The sequence below is a fragment of the Theobroma cacao genome, chromosome 1, assembly GCF_000208745.1.
Source record: "Theobroma cacao cultivar B97-61/B2 chromosome 1, Criollo_cocoa_genome_V2, whole genome shotgun sequence".
In the NCBI taxonomy this organism is placed as follows: domain Eukaryota; kingdom Viridiplantae; phylum Streptophyta; class Magnoliopsida; order Malvales; family Malvaceae; genus Theobroma; species Theobroma cacao.
This window is the reverse complement of record NC_030850.1, coordinates 978,127-993,052: the sequence shown is the minus strand read 5'-3', so window position 1 is coordinate 993,052 and position 14,926 is coordinate 978,127. Positions and strand designations below refer to the sequence as shown.

Here is a 14,926-nt window from a genome sequence, read left to right as displayed (position 1 = left end):
TTGGAAATCTGATGGAATGGTTGTAGTGGTAAGAAAGCATGAATCAGAAGAATCGCGAATCCTACATCATTTGTGTATTAAAATGAAACTAGATATTTAAGAATTCACTTTATTTTTAATTTGCAAGGTGATTTTTAGGAGATAAAACCATGAATCTAATGAGATATGGACCGTGACAGCAACAAAGCAAATATTTTGTCATAGAATGAAAATTGTTTTATAACAAAAAAGCAGCAGCTGCTGCAAATTTGACATTTCACAGATAACAGTGGCAGCTGGCCCTGCCAAGGCAGAACATGGCAAACTCTTGCCTTAGTTTTTTACAGAATCATTTCTTTCATCCTTTTGATCTATCAGAGGCCATATTTCCAATTTTGATACAATCAGAGGCCTCATCTAGGCTTAAAGGGTGTATATATTACATAGGGATTACAACTTAATTCTCAACAAACTTATTAAATACAAAAACCAATACAATTTCTTCAGAAGAACCAAGACACCAGACCATATAAGACCTGTAAAACAATTGCAAGCATAGAATAGCAGAAAATAAAAGTGAAGTTGTTCACATTGTTTTCTTTTTGTGCAATTCAAAATGAGATGTTCAACATGTCCATGCTCAAGCTCTCCATCATCACATTTTCCATGAATCCACAATTAGCTGGTGCAGCCTTCTTGAAACTGCTTAGCCTTGGCTTGAATGAGCAGGAGGAGAGAGGGAGGATGGGGATGTTCTCACAGTTGCAGAGCTCAATCATGTACCCATCTGGGTCATGGAAGAACACCTGATCAACCCTATTCCCATCATCTTCAACCACAGCTGTGACATACTTCATTCCCATCTCTTGCAGCCTCCTCTTGACAAGGCCAACATCTGTGCACTGTCATCACAAACCATTTCAAGAAAAACTTGTCACAATCATCATCGTATCAACTCCCTACTAAGCTAGCTGCTACTGTAAATCAAATCTGCAGGTTGGGTTTCCGAAAAGATTCAGTTTGAATTCATATATTATACCTGGAAGGATATGTGATTGTCCTTGGGATTAATTGGCCGTGGTTCAACAATGGTGTCAAAATCATCAATCGCTGGATTCTCGATTAAGTGTATCCCAATGCCATAGTTATATAACCTGCACAAGATCAGGTAGACCGGTCATTTTAACATCTTACTGCAAACAAAAGGCGAAAATCTCCTGTTTCATTGAAAAGAGAATGAAGGCTAGCTAGACCACTAAGCTTACCAAGCTCCATTAAACTTGAAAGAAGAGGGGCGTTTGATGAGAACAAAGCCCAAGACTTCTTCATAGAACCGCACGGAATCCCAAACTGATCTACACAACAACGAGACATGATTCAATGAGAGAAGTGGCAGTGCCTCGCAGTTGTTTACTTCCTCGATCTCCATCATGTTTTCACACTCCTTCCTTAACACTTTTGCTTCTTCCTTTTTTCTCTACTTCCTCACTCGTTTGCACCCTGCATGACAAGGTTACTGCCTAGTGGTCCTTTTATAAAGCAATATTTGGGGAACCATCTCAATCCTAAATTCAAATATTCAACTAATTGTGAGGAACTTTCCTAGCAAATTCTCTTATTCCCAATCACACGCATAGCCATTAGAGAAATTGTCTGGTTACCTATTATTGGACATCACTTTTAATTTTCATTTTTGGGTTAAAAATATTAATATAACCATATAACTTCTTTGCTTAAAAATTTTATGATTTTAAATACCTTTATCTTACATTAAGAATTTGGGTTTTTCATTTAGAGTATAAAATTGAAAACATGATATAAAATTATAAAAAAAAAAAAAAACACCAACTACGCTTTAAAGGTGTCTATTGATTTTATAGAATTATGTCATATAACTAAAGATTTTTATTAAAATTTCACCAAACTTATTATTTAAGTCAAACTCAAAGTTGTTGAAGGATTATAACTTTTATCAATTATTCTAATCTATATTCCAATTTAAACTCTCATTATCATCTGAATTATAAAAAAAAAAAGGGTATTTATAATTATATTAAAAGGCTCCCGAGATTGCATTTGGATTCCATTTAGAAAAAAAAAAACCAACATTATCTGTTTTCTTGGGGTTCTATGGCTTTGATTTAGACAGACAAGATGCCATTAGACATGCATCAGAGGGTCCTTCACCCCTGTTCCTGTTGCCATTTCCATCAGTACAGAACATGCTGTGCTATAGAGCATTTACTTCTGACAACTATCAGCCTGAAAAGCAAACATAGACATGAACATTTGAAAACAACAGAGTTGGCTTGAATTTTAAAATGTTTTTTTCATTTCAAATCAAATCTTATACTTTTTGCTTTCGGAGATATTTTCATAATTCGCATGAATATGTGGATTCCAATTAGTTACTGCTTCAGCACGCATTCTTTTTCTGCACTGATCCTTCCCATGGGGATAGGTGGACATCAAGGTACAAGGAAAAACAGAGAGCTGTCAGGTTTACCTAAAGTGTTAATGTGAAGATACATGCTGCTAAAATAAGTAGCTAAGATCAGAGACAAATCTATTCCATTTATGGCTTATTTGCTAACCAAAATTGGTGATTTTGAAGGCTATAAGCAAACAAACATGGAGGGAAGAGCAGAGTCTTTTTAGCCCTTCGAGGTATCCTAAAGACAGGGAAGTAGAAAGTTCCAAAAAAGTGAGAAACTTCTTGGATGTTTCCGTCTTACAACATGACATTATCAGATTTCCTTCTCCGATGTTTCCACTCCAGATCAAGGACGGAGAAGGATTGACAGACCCCTTCCATGAATCATTGCGTGCATTGCATCACATGGTTACTGCTAATACAAATTGCTCGTACAATACTAATTTCTGGCAATCGTCAGCAAGTCACAAGCAAAGTCTGGGTTATTTTGGCCCTGAGCCCCTTCTAATCTCTTTCTTTCCTGGTTACGATTTTGGCCGTTGTGGATTTTTCCTGGACGTCGGTGTTGACATTTATCAATTTAACATGTTTTGATGTGTTCAAGATTCTAGTAGAAACTAGTCTGATCAGTAAGAGTCTTCATTTCCAGTAAACAAATGGATCATTTAACCATAAACTACTAACATGATATTGGGTTTTCTTGCTTCTTTCATGTTTGGTACAAATCTTGGATTTTCTATGCAACTAGGGAGTTTGCTAGTGCAACAGAAAAAACAGCTTGGCAGGAAAGCTTATCCGTATCCTAAGCTGTCAATACAGTCACAAACGCGTGAGTGGGGGACGATGACGACGGCCATAAGAGAAGCCGTAAAATCCTTGGAACTCCACTCCATTCACAACAACATCAGCATCCATGGTTCTGTCAGGAGCATGAACCAAGATTTAGGAAAGTGGAAAACATCCAGGGGACAAAGCGCAAAGGTGGTGTTATCCATGAGCAGATATTTGAAGTGGGCCTGCAAGTCTTGTCTCCGAGCTTGGGTATTTCTGGTTCTAGACAACACATGTTGCCTTGGGCTTCTTCTGCGTCTCCAGATAGAAATCATGGACCAAGTTTCAAGTCCAAAGCAGGGTAAACAACTCAGCAGGACACTTTCACAGGCCTTAACTGTCCAGCCCATGATGGTCTTTTTTATTTTTTTAGGTAATAACTACTGTTTGGGTGAAAAAAATCTGTCATATTTTTCATAATTTTATGTCTAATAGACTCTATATATTAACGTCATTTTTATCATTAAATTATTTATTTTTATTACAAAGATTAAGAGTTTAGGTTTGAAAGATAAAAATTTTTATTGATATCATAAAATTAAACATGTGACGTAAAATTATTAAAAAAAAAAATCAAATCAAGATAGAACTTTTTTATTAAAAAAATTATCATGAATGTGTGGTTAAAGACAAAACAAAACTTTAGAAAAAGTTTCATAATCAAAAGATGCTTGCAGTGGGGGTGACTGATGTCTGATGTGCAGTTTGAGTAATTTGGAGCAGCTTCACTTAAATTATTGTTTTTGCTTATGCAAACAAATTACACCAACCTGTCATATAGACTCATAGTCAAGTTGAAAACATTACAGCTAACCTGTTCCACTAATTGCAATGATTTGTAGCTTACATGGTTTTATTAATTACCAATTACCTACATAACCATATAAACTCATCTGCATGTCTGCTTCAGGACAACCCTATTCCATGTACCTAACTCACATCACCATCAAACTACTAAACATGATGTTTTCTCTTTGTATTACATGGGATTTAAATGAAAACTCGAATCTTTCGTTTTCAAAGAAATGTTGTTATTCATTAATATTACGTTATTATACTATTTTTAATTACGATTAGAAGAAGAAGACATTACTATTAATTTAATAATTAATTCATTTTTGGAGAAGTTTGTGATTATAAATGAAGTTATATTTAAAACCACAGAAGAAGTACCTTATTAGAGTTAAGGAGATAATAAAATCGGAGTTATGAAGTACTATTCTCATGGACAATGACTGTGATTGGGTCCCAAATCTCACATGGGGTTTAGTATGCACCACGAACTTAATTGAAATTGCCCTATAAATCAAGGCTGCATTGCCCATCCTATTGTTTGTCCAGTTTCCTGCAATCAAACAGGCCATGGGGCTCACTTGATATGTATGCATTGAATTTCTTAAGACCCCCTCAAAATGAAAAATCTTGTATTTTGAATAGGGAATTGTATAAAGATAAATGAAGTATATATATAAAGAAATCTTCATAATTTAGAAGATAATCAAGCTAAGTTCATTAGGAGCAACTGTTCTTCATTTTCAGGCCTTGTTGGGCTGTTATGAAAGCAAAACAGATTTGACATGTTCCGATCTTTGAACCAAATAAACCCCACTTGATCGAGTAAGTTCTACATCTTCCATTTAATGTGTTTTTTTTTTTTTTGTACTTCTTTCATGTATTTTACTTTGATTGCTACGCCAAAACAAAGGAACAAAAGGAAATACAACCAATGACAAACTAAAAACAAAACCGAGCTGAGACACGACCAAAAACAATAGATTGCATCCAGGGAAGCAGGAGCATATGCTTAGCTTGAAGACCCCATTTATAATTCAGATGCAAGTCTCGCACAAATTAAACAGTGCAAATCAGTTATCATTTTGGGCTTTCCTGCATGGCCATCTTCGTGAAGAGAAAATCATACAGGTGACCCCAATTATTGAGAAAATATTGCTGTCAACTTCCTTATGGTTGTTACAATGTTTTCACAGTACAAGATGTTCAAAGACCCTTTCCAATCAAGCATGGATGTCAAAACTTGCCATCTTGACAATGGGGTTAGCGGTTTTGAAGTTTGCATTGCATTTAACAGGAATTTGGCAGAAATTCATCTAATTATATGTTTTGGCCACTATTTCACTTCATTATTTAACCTACAAAGTCATATTGGTTTGGTTACATATTTACAAATAACTTTTAACCAATATTTTGGTTGGTTCATCTTCTTGTCTGATTTCGAATATAAATCATACTAACTAAAAGTTGTGAAAAGGGATATCTGTTCTTCTGTTCTACATAAGTTCCATGAAAAAGATAAAATTCTGAATGCTAAGAGAGATGCATTGAAAGGTGAGGCATGTTTTCTTCTCCGTAAAATAATGAGAAGAACATGACAAACCGACACTCCTTTCATTATTTTTTTTGGGTTTTGAATGGTCTTTTAATGACAGGAAGTTATTAAGAAATAAGCAAAGCCTAAGTAGGGATACATCCATTGAATATTGAACTCCACCATTAATGGAGACTCAGATATATCTTTCTGCAGTAAATCCCCTTATTCCCATTGGCTCAAGCCCTTTGCCTTGTGGAACATTCTGGCCAGATGTTTAAACAACGTTCTTCTCTTGTTTTCTTTGGTGGGTCAAATTGCATTTCAATGAAGAGGATATAATGAAAACAAAAAATCAAAAAATAGATATTTATACCTAATTCAATAATATTGACCATGTGCTAGAAAAGCAAAAAGAAAAACCAGAAAAGAAAGAAATGAATGCTCTACTTTTGTCCCCAAGAAAATCATTTTCCACTTTACTGAGAAAAACAGATAACAGAAGGGATTGTTTGGGAGGAGCACATGCATGCAATCTAATATTTTAAGTGCACAAATCTTATGTTTTGGTAGACAAAATTTAAGGTTCTTTGCCAACAAATTTTTTCATACACATGCATGGGCCTCCATTCATCTTTGAAGGAAGAACATGTCAAGCAATTGCTTTTCTCACCACATGGGGTGTTGCAATTATTAATCTTTGGGCTTTGGTCAAAAAAAGGGTCCCCATGCTTTCTGCCTTTTGCAGCTTTTGTTCGCCTCAGTTTTGGAAGAAAGAAAATTCAAGGACATGTAAAAACAGTAGAAGACTGCAAAGTCTGCAGAGAAGAGGACACTGCAAAAAATTTAAACATATAATTCTCTATCTGAACTGTAATTTTATGGTAATTGACAAGGTGAAATCATCATGAAAAGTGTGTCATTAGTTTGGAATTGGATTTGTAATTTATGGTCATGGTTTCTTGTTTCTTGAGTCTTGACATGCAAAATCATTTTTTGTTCTGATTTTTTGAGACAGATTATTCTGTATGTATTTATAATTATCATCCAACAAATGTGAACTCTAAGATTTACAAGTACATTTTGCACGTAAACAGGACTGATAAATTCAAAAAAAAAATCATTGAAAATGATCTCAAACCCGTAAAGATGACTAAAATTCAACAGGATGTTTTGCAGTTTAACTGCCATGCATGTAAAAAACTTTTTATGGAAGTGAACTGAATATAGGAAAAAGAAATCTCAGCCATGAATGATTCAAATGCCAAATTAGAACCCATCAGGCTTCATTAATCATATATTTTAGCACCTACCTAAAGATGGAAATCTAGTTTAGATTCACTTTTTTCTGATTTAGAAAAGCTAGTTTTATCTGGAACTCTTGAGCAATAATTTAATGCAATAACCAATGAGGCTTGGTTGCCAAGCAAATTAGGTACAGCTTTTTATGGCCAAAACTGTAATCTCATTTCTTTATTTCTTGTCAGCCGCGGTAGTGTTAATTCAAAGGCTAATTATGTTAGCACTTCAAGAGCAGCTTCCAAATCAACTAACAAATCAAACAGGGAAGTAGACGCCATAACCACTTCAATATGTCTCCAGAACTCATTTTGATTAAAAGACCCCAACTTTTCCTCCTCCACTAGAGAACTTAAGATCACAGGTTTTTCTTCTCTTTTACTCTCTGGTTCCTTGAATGTATTTTTATGGTAAAAATGCTGTTCTAAAATTTGTACTTTCATGTGCATGTAAATGCAGCCTGGTGGGAAGTCCAAGTTTGAGGTTTGAAAGCTGAAGAATTTGAAGTTGGGTGGTGATGGAATGATTGTGGTAAAATTTGGCTCAAATGGGTTTGGGATTCTTCTGCTGTAATTCTTTTTTCTGCAGAAAGGATATTCAATTTTGTTTCTTGTGCTCTATATTTGGAATTTGGGCTTAAGTTATTCTTGGATTTTGTTGTTTCTTACAGGGCTAAATATAGACAAAACCAGAACAGGCGGATAGAAGAAGAGAAAACAGATGGTGATGTTTGCCAAAGTTCCACATCCAAATCTGGGAGAAAGATCCAACATTCCTTGAAAAAAATCAACCAATGTGATTTAAAATTCTAATACCAGGGTAAAAAACTGCTAATTTCCTCAAATTTATCTTTATTTACAACTTCTTTCTTGTTTGTTTTTCTTTTTAAATTAGTCCAAATATTTTCTGTATTTAAATGGTGCAACAAGAGAATCTGACTTTGACAGTCTGTAATTGGGGACCATCTTAGAAAAGTCCAAATTTTTGTTTAATTAAAAATCACATTAAGTAAACTGCCCGTATGTTTGTTGACTTAAAGAATTATTGTAGCCAATGATAAAGATATGAGTTTGTGTTTACATTGACATTTTTGAATAAAGAAGGCATATAAGAAAACTGGGGCGGTTTGGTTTCTGGGTTGAGACAAGTTGCTGAACAAAATTTTTGGGTGAATTTAGCACTAACCCATGATTAGTTTGTTGATTGCAGACAATGATTGCAGCTGCCTAAAAGTTGGGTGGTCCTTATGTTTTACAGGAACCCAACAGAACTTCCACTGTCAAACCATTTGAATTGTGATGCGCCAGATTGAATAGACAAGAACAAGTGGTAGGGAGCTGAAGGAATGAGGCAAATATCGTTGATGTTAGTCTCATTGTATTGAATTATCCATTCATGGTATTATTGCTAGCATCTTTGGGAGAAGGAAGCTGAAAAATGGGGGTGGATGGTGGAGACGAGCAAATGCAAGGGCCAACAGGCCGTGAGGAGAGAATTTTTGTTTCAGTTCGTTTGCGCCCTCTCAATGAGAGGGAAATTGCTAGGCGTGATGTATCAGACTGGGAATGCATCAGTGATAACACCATCATATACAGGAACAGCCTTTCGGTTTCTGAGAGATCCATGTACCCAACTGCTTATACATTTGGTAAGGGTTTAGATTTTAGTTTAAGTAATTGCTTTTCTCAGTCTACCCTTACCTTTGGGAAAATAAGTCTCGAAAAGTCTCTCAATTTCGGGAAATAGCTGATGAAGCCGCTTGCATTGATGCAAAAATACTGCACTTTTCTGTTAATTATGTTTAATGTCAGTGTCTCAGCTGCTCTATGATAGAAAAGTTTGCTACAGAAGTGGAAAAAAAGGAACATTTTCCTCAATTTGGTTTCCTTAGCAGGAGTTAGGAATTCCTTCATGATATCTATTTTGTCACTAACTACCATGATGATTTTATCCCCACTTTTAGGTACCGGGCAATATGTTTTCCACTGTAATGTTGCTCCACTTGCTTATAAATGAATAATAAGGTGAAACAGTGTTTGTTATTACCAAGGCACCTTGGTTCTTGTGAGGAAAATTCGTTGTAGAGACAGTATTTGTTGTAGCATTTTATCATCTATGGAGTTGATATCAATAGTTTCTCATAGTCTTCTAATTCGTTTTTCTTTTCAATTCCTGGGAATGCTTCCTGATTTTAGACAGAGTTTTTAGCTCTGATTGCCCCAATAGGCAAGTGTATGAAGCAGGAGCCAAGGAAGTTGCTCTTTCAGTTGTCAGTGGTATAAACTGTGAGTGCATCTTTTTCCTTTCTTTTTGCATACTCCCTATAAGGCTCTTTTGTAATTCCACCTATAACTTCTCTGATCTCCTCTTTTGCATACTCCATTCTTTCAGCAAGTGTTTTTGCTTATGGACAAACAAGCAGCGGAAAGACATATACGATGATTGGAATTACTGAGTATGCCATGGCAGATATATATGACTACATACAGAGGGTAATGAAGACACAACAGTTTTTGTCGCTCACTTGTGGTTTTGCTTTTCTGTTGTATTTCCTTCTTTGACAAAGAAAAAAAATTTCTTTTCTGTAGCACAAGGAAAGAGAGTTTATCCTGAAGTTTTCTGCTATGGAGATTTACAATGAATCTGTCAGGGACCTCCTCAGTGCAGACAGCACTCCCCTTAGGCTTCTAGATGATCCAGAAGTGAGTTACATCCTTTGTTTATGAGGAACTGGTTATCTTATGGACTATCTCACTAACAGGCAACTATTTTAATAGAGAGGGACAGTTGTTGAGAGACTCACAGAAGAAACTCTGCAGGACTGGAATCATTTTAAGGTGCTTCTATCTGTGTGTGAAGGTGAGGATTATCTCAACTGGTCTTCCTTTCACTAGCTCATGACTGCATATTTAAGCATGTCTTGGTCCACATTGGCAGCTCAAAGACAAATAGGAGAGACTTCTCTGAATGAGACAAGCTCTAGATCCCATCAAATTTTGAGACTGGTATGCTTTTTGTTTCATTAACTTTTAGGTATTGTTAATTTGACAACATTATTATATTTATTTATTTTGATATCATGTTCCTATGTACCACCCACAGACAATAGAAAGTTCTGCACGTGAATTTTTCGGCAATGACAAATCAAGCACCCTTGCAGCCACTGTGGTATGAAACACTATATATTTTTTCTGTCAAAGATTTGATTGATCAGCAGATATTGAAAAAGCAACTGACATCTTCATTCTGCTTTGTCTAGAATTTTGTTGATCTGGCAGGAAGTGAGCGTGCATCTCAGACATTATCAGCTGGGGCAAGGTTGAAAGAAGGTTGCCATATAAATCGCAGTTTATTAACACTAGGAACTGTTATCCGTAAGCTGAGGTTCGCTTTTTATTAGTTTGTTTTTTTTCTTTTCAATGTTCGTAGCACTTTGAGAATCCTTTTTTCTTGAAAACCAGTAAATCTCATTGATTTCCTGTCCTTCAGTTTTGATTAGACCTGATCAAGCTTATCAGGTTGGCGTAACTGATCAATTTCCACATTATTGAGCCAAAAATAGCATCTAGTGTTGTACGACTTACAAATAGTCACCATGTGCCTTCTTTTTCTTTTTCCCTCTGCGTGCATGTGCCTGTTCTTTAGGACTCTGATTCTGATTTACCTTTCCTCTGTGTTAAACTTCCCCTAGTGCTTATATTATTGAACCTCAAGCACAAAGCAAGTCGTTGTAATTACCATATATTGTTCTAAATTTGCATTTGGCTGCAGCAAGGGAAGAAGTGGACACATTCCTTTCAGAGATTCAAAGCTGACGCGTATACTTCAGTCTTCCATAGGAGGCAATGCTAGAACTGCTATCATTTGTACAATGAGTCCAGCACGAACCCATGTTGAACAATCAAGAAACACCCTCTTGTTTGCATGTTGTGCTAAAGAAGTGACTACCAATGCGCAAGTCAATGTGGTCATGTCTGATAAAGCATTAGTGAAGCAATTGCAAAGAGAATTGGCTAGATTAGAGAACGAGTTGAGAAGTGCAGGAACAATGTCTGTTTCATCTGATTTAGCCGCATTGCTGAGAGAGAAAGACCTTGAGATTGAAAAGGTGATGAAATAAGGATAGTGAATAAATGCTTCAAACTCATAAGTAATATAAGTACCCTATGCTTGCAATATCTTATGTTTACTCAAGAAATGAAGGTATACACCAATTATGATATTCACATGAGGTATATATACCGCCATCCACAATCATAATTGCTTTCTGTCATTCATAACTACATTTACAATTTTCCTCTTGATGCCAAAATGAATTTCTATATTAATTATATTTTGACATTTAATGCCTCAGCAAAAGTTTTGCATATTATCATTGTGAATGATACTAGTCATAACAGCCTATTTACTTGGTTATTACTTTATTGTGCTGCCTGGCTGCCCATGGTGCATCTTAGTTTTACCTTAAATTATAAAGCCTGATTTTATTTTGCATTATCCTTTCAATAATATCAAACATTTTCTGCTATTGGCCTGCAATACATTACCTATCGGGGCATTATTGCTTTCGCACATCATATTATCTATATTAACATTGAGACTAGAATAACCTTGAGCTCTAGTCTGTTTCTAATAATTAGATTTATCTGATTGAATTGCTGTGTAATGTCTCAAAATTTTTTATTATTCTTAACGTCCCTGTAATTGGTGTTAAATAATTCAGAGATATGATAATTGAAGAGGAAATATGCGCCTCACACTTGCATTTCCCATTGTATCATTTAAGAGCTGGCTGGTGGATATTTCCAACAAAAATAGTTGTTAACTACCATTCTTTGAATGGATCCTTCTTGCAAAAATTCAGATAAAATATGTTTAAGTCTTTGGCTGAATCCATGAATTATTATTTTACATTTCCTACATGCTTCATGCAGCTTAAGAAAGAGGTAGTATTACTTACTCAGCAAAGAGACCTTGCTCAGTCTGAGGTTGAGGATCTGCGACAAGTAGTTAACGATGAAAGCCCTGTGGATGAAAGACCAGTGAAAATCTGGGTATGTGTAGATTATTAGAGCATTTGATACCTCTTTAAGTTCACTTCACCATCCAAAGTTTAATTCCTACGTCTCCTCCTTCACCAGGCAGATTCAGATCATCAGTACCCTAAACTGCGAGTGCGGAATTCATGGGACTTTGAACATTCAATCACCGAGACACCTGTTTTGGCTGTTGGTGTTAGATCCTTCACCCCATCAGATAGACAAAGCTGCAGTTCTGAAGAGAGCTTCCTCCAGCTTCCCGACTTCAAAATGAATATTCAGCATCCCAGTTCCTCTCCTCAGCTGTCACCTAAAATTCCTAGTTTTGTTGGGAATAATCTATGCCAGGAGGAGAATGGAGAACATGCTTATGAAAATTCAGAGGCACTTTGCAAGGAAGTTCGTTGCATTGACTCAGGAAGGTCAAGTATGAATAGATATTCAGACTCAAATTTCTCAGAGTCTAGCCCAAAGATTTATCAAAATTATAATATGTCATCTCCAAGGGAAAACACAGCTATATCAGGACTGATGGATGTTGGCAATGAAGATATATCAAAGCGAGAATCCTGGTCACTCCAGTTGAAAAACAATAGCAACCATCCAGAAATTGCTATTCCATCTCCTGAAAAACCATATTTATGGCAGCTGAAAGAAGAAATATCTAGCTGTAGAAGTTTGAAATTAACTAGGAGTAGAAGTTGTAAAGCGAGTCTAATGACTGGTTTGACCTCCCAGTGGATTGAGGGGGTAGAAAAGGATGAGAGCACACCTCCAATTGGGAATGAGAAAGATTTCACTGGAAGACCAGAGAGTTTCCAGAGAAAACTTTCTGTATTGAAGTATGATCTTCAGAACCAGGGGTTGTCTAGAAATGGATCTCAAAGTTCCTCAACAAGTGCTACTGTTTATGAGCTTAAAGGCCAGATATCAAGAAATGGATCGCAAAGTTACTTGAAAAGTGCTGCTGCTGTTGAGCTTAACACACAGAATGTTTCAACTCCAGATGATCAGAATAATACTGGTTTCTGTACTTCAATTGAAGGAACAGAAGAAATATCTAATCTTCAGTCTGAGAAGCAACTTGCTGATTGTGCGGTGAGTTTTTGATTTCTTTTATCAACCCTTGTTACTTACATGATCAAAGCAGGACAGTCATTCTATGATGCTAATTTCTGCAAGTGCTGTTGTCCTTGTTTGTTCCTACTTCTTATATCAGCCAATGGACCTTAGGATATTTAACAGCAAAACTGTTAGCCTGAAGTTTTATGCTTAAGGGTACTTATTAAGAAAGTTCATTTAGAATTGCATTCTTGATGTGGATTCTTATTGTCAATTTTCACGCATTACAGGTACAGGTGACGGAGCCCATTTTACATGTCAAGACTGTTAAAGACGTTGGCTTGGACCCCATACCAGATCATTTGGGAAGCCCTTCAGCATGGCCTTTAGAATTTAAGAGGCTTCAAGGAGAGATCATTGAACTTTGGCATGCCTGCAATGTCTCATTGGTGCACAGGACCTACTTCTTTCTGCTATTTACCGGAGATCCAAAAGATTACATATACATGGAGGTGGAACATAGGAGGCTGTCCTTCCTCCAGAATGTATTTGCCCATGGTAATCAAACGGTGGAAGCTGGACGAGTACTTACCCCTGCTTCAAGGTACATATGCTTACTGTATCTAACTACAAGGCAGTAGGCAGCAGCTCTTGGTACATCGGTGAGACCCTTTTTAATTCAACATACCAACTTACCTCCATGAATTCTGTTGTAAACAGCTTGAAGGCTCTACGTCGTGAAAGGCATATGCTGAGCCAGCGGATGCGCAAGAGACTCTCCAAAGCAGAAAGAGAGAACCTCTTCCTTAAATGGGGTGTCGGGTTGCACACGAAACATAGGAGGCTGCAGGTGGCTTATAGCTTGTGGGTTGACACTAAAGACATGAACCATATTGCTGAGAGTGCTGCCATTGTGGCTAAGCTGGTTGGCTTTGTAGACCCAGAGAAGACTTTTAAGGAAATGTTCGGGCTCAACTTCACACCAGGACAAGGCACGCACAGGAGACACTATAGCTTCAAACGCAGCGTAATGTCCATCTTATAGGTGTTTATCGTACCGTACCAAAAAGATGCCCCTGTTATCCCCACAGTTTTAACTTCATGTCCACACATGTATCTTGTATTGTTTACAGATATTAATTTTGATTTTGAAATTTTATGTTTCTGATTTTAGTTTAAGGTAAGAGTATGTAAATCATCTCAGGCTCGAAATGACCATGTACAATATTTTTCTTTGTTGTTTTGGTTTTGGATATGGACAAGCGAGCTCGAAAACAGGAGGGAAATGACAGTATTACCTCTGCAATTTCTATCAACCTCTAAACAACCACCATGTGTCACTGTAATCATCTCTCCTTTAAAACTGTTCATGCATCGAGTTATCTATCCAGGACCGTGAGCTCGGCCCTACTTGAGTTTATCACATTTTTGTAAAGTGTTGAACAATCGCTAGATGTATGAGTTTGAAATAAGATTCTCATGTGTGCGTATTTCGATTTTTTATGTATGAATTTATTGGAGTTGGAAGCAGATTATGGTATCATTTAATTCTCTTCCAAAACCTTTTTACCTTCTTTATTGTTCATTGGTCGGATTAGGCAAAGCCTCCTTCTCCAAACCCTGGAACATGTATGTGTAATTCGGTATCAGGATCCTGGAGACACTCATTCATCCTCATGTCACCTGGAAAAGTAGTAATCAAACATTGGTTATGCAATAAGCAATTACTATGATTTTCCAATATTAGCCAGGCACGAGTTCAACAAACGGGCCTGATGGGTCAGCCGGTAGCTGTGAAGATTCCGGGCCATGGGGTTGGTACAGAAAATTTTTCAAATGAGAAAATAATAGGCTAACAACTCTAATTATGGGCCGGAATCTGCAATCTCATTAACTGCGGCCGTTGATCCACCTCTGATAATTTATTGGGTTAGGCTTTAAAAAGCTTTTAAGTAG

General features: G+C 36.5%; 2 protein-coding genes across 5 annotated transcripts; one reads left to right on the top strand and one right to left on the bottom strand.

Annotated features, from left to right (window-relative positions):
- Positions 194 to 1,620, bottom strand: LOC18610805 (metallothiol transferase FosB). Its single transcript, XM_018128818.1, has 3 exons — positions 1,245 to 1,620; positions 1,019 to 1,133; positions 194 to 881 (listed from the first exon to the last, which is right to left on the bottom strand). Exons 1-3 carry the CDS (start codon positions 1,409 to 1,411, stop codon positions 591 to 593), a joined length of 573 nt encoding a protein of 190 aa, XP_017984307.1. The 5' UTR covers positions 1,412 to 1,620; the 3' UTR covers positions 194 to 590.
- Positions 7,025 to 14,457, top strand: LOC18610803 (kinesin-like protein KIN-7H). 4 transcript variants are annotated; one of them, XM_018129950.1, is made up of 16 exons: positions 7,025 to 7,233; positions 7,329 to 7,400; positions 7,540 to 7,688; positions 8,079 to 8,517; positions 9,065 to 9,154; positions 9,261 to 9,361; positions 9,458 to 9,571; positions 9,647 to 9,728; positions 9,807 to 9,874; positions 9,972 to 10,037; positions 10,129 to 10,253; positions 10,641 to 10,977; positions 11,804 to 11,923; positions 12,011 to 13,006; positions 13,261 to 13,574; positions 13,691 to 14,457. In XM_018129950.1, exons 4-16 carry the CDS (start codon positions 8,307 to 8,309, stop codon positions 14,013 to 14,015), a joined length of 2,949 nt encoding a protein of 982 aa, XP_017985439.1. In that variant the 5' UTR covers positions 7,025 to 7,233; positions 7,329 to 7,400; positions 7,540 to 7,688; positions 8,079 to 8,306; the 3' UTR covers positions 14,016 to 14,457. The 4 variants fall into 4 exon arrangements, with proteins under 4 accessions (XP_017985439.1, XP_017985440.1, XP_007046742.2 ...); XM_018129951.1 differs by having other exon boundaries at positions 7,329 to 7,438; positions 8,127 to 8,517; XM_007046680.2 differs by having other exon boundaries at positions 7,329 to 7,438.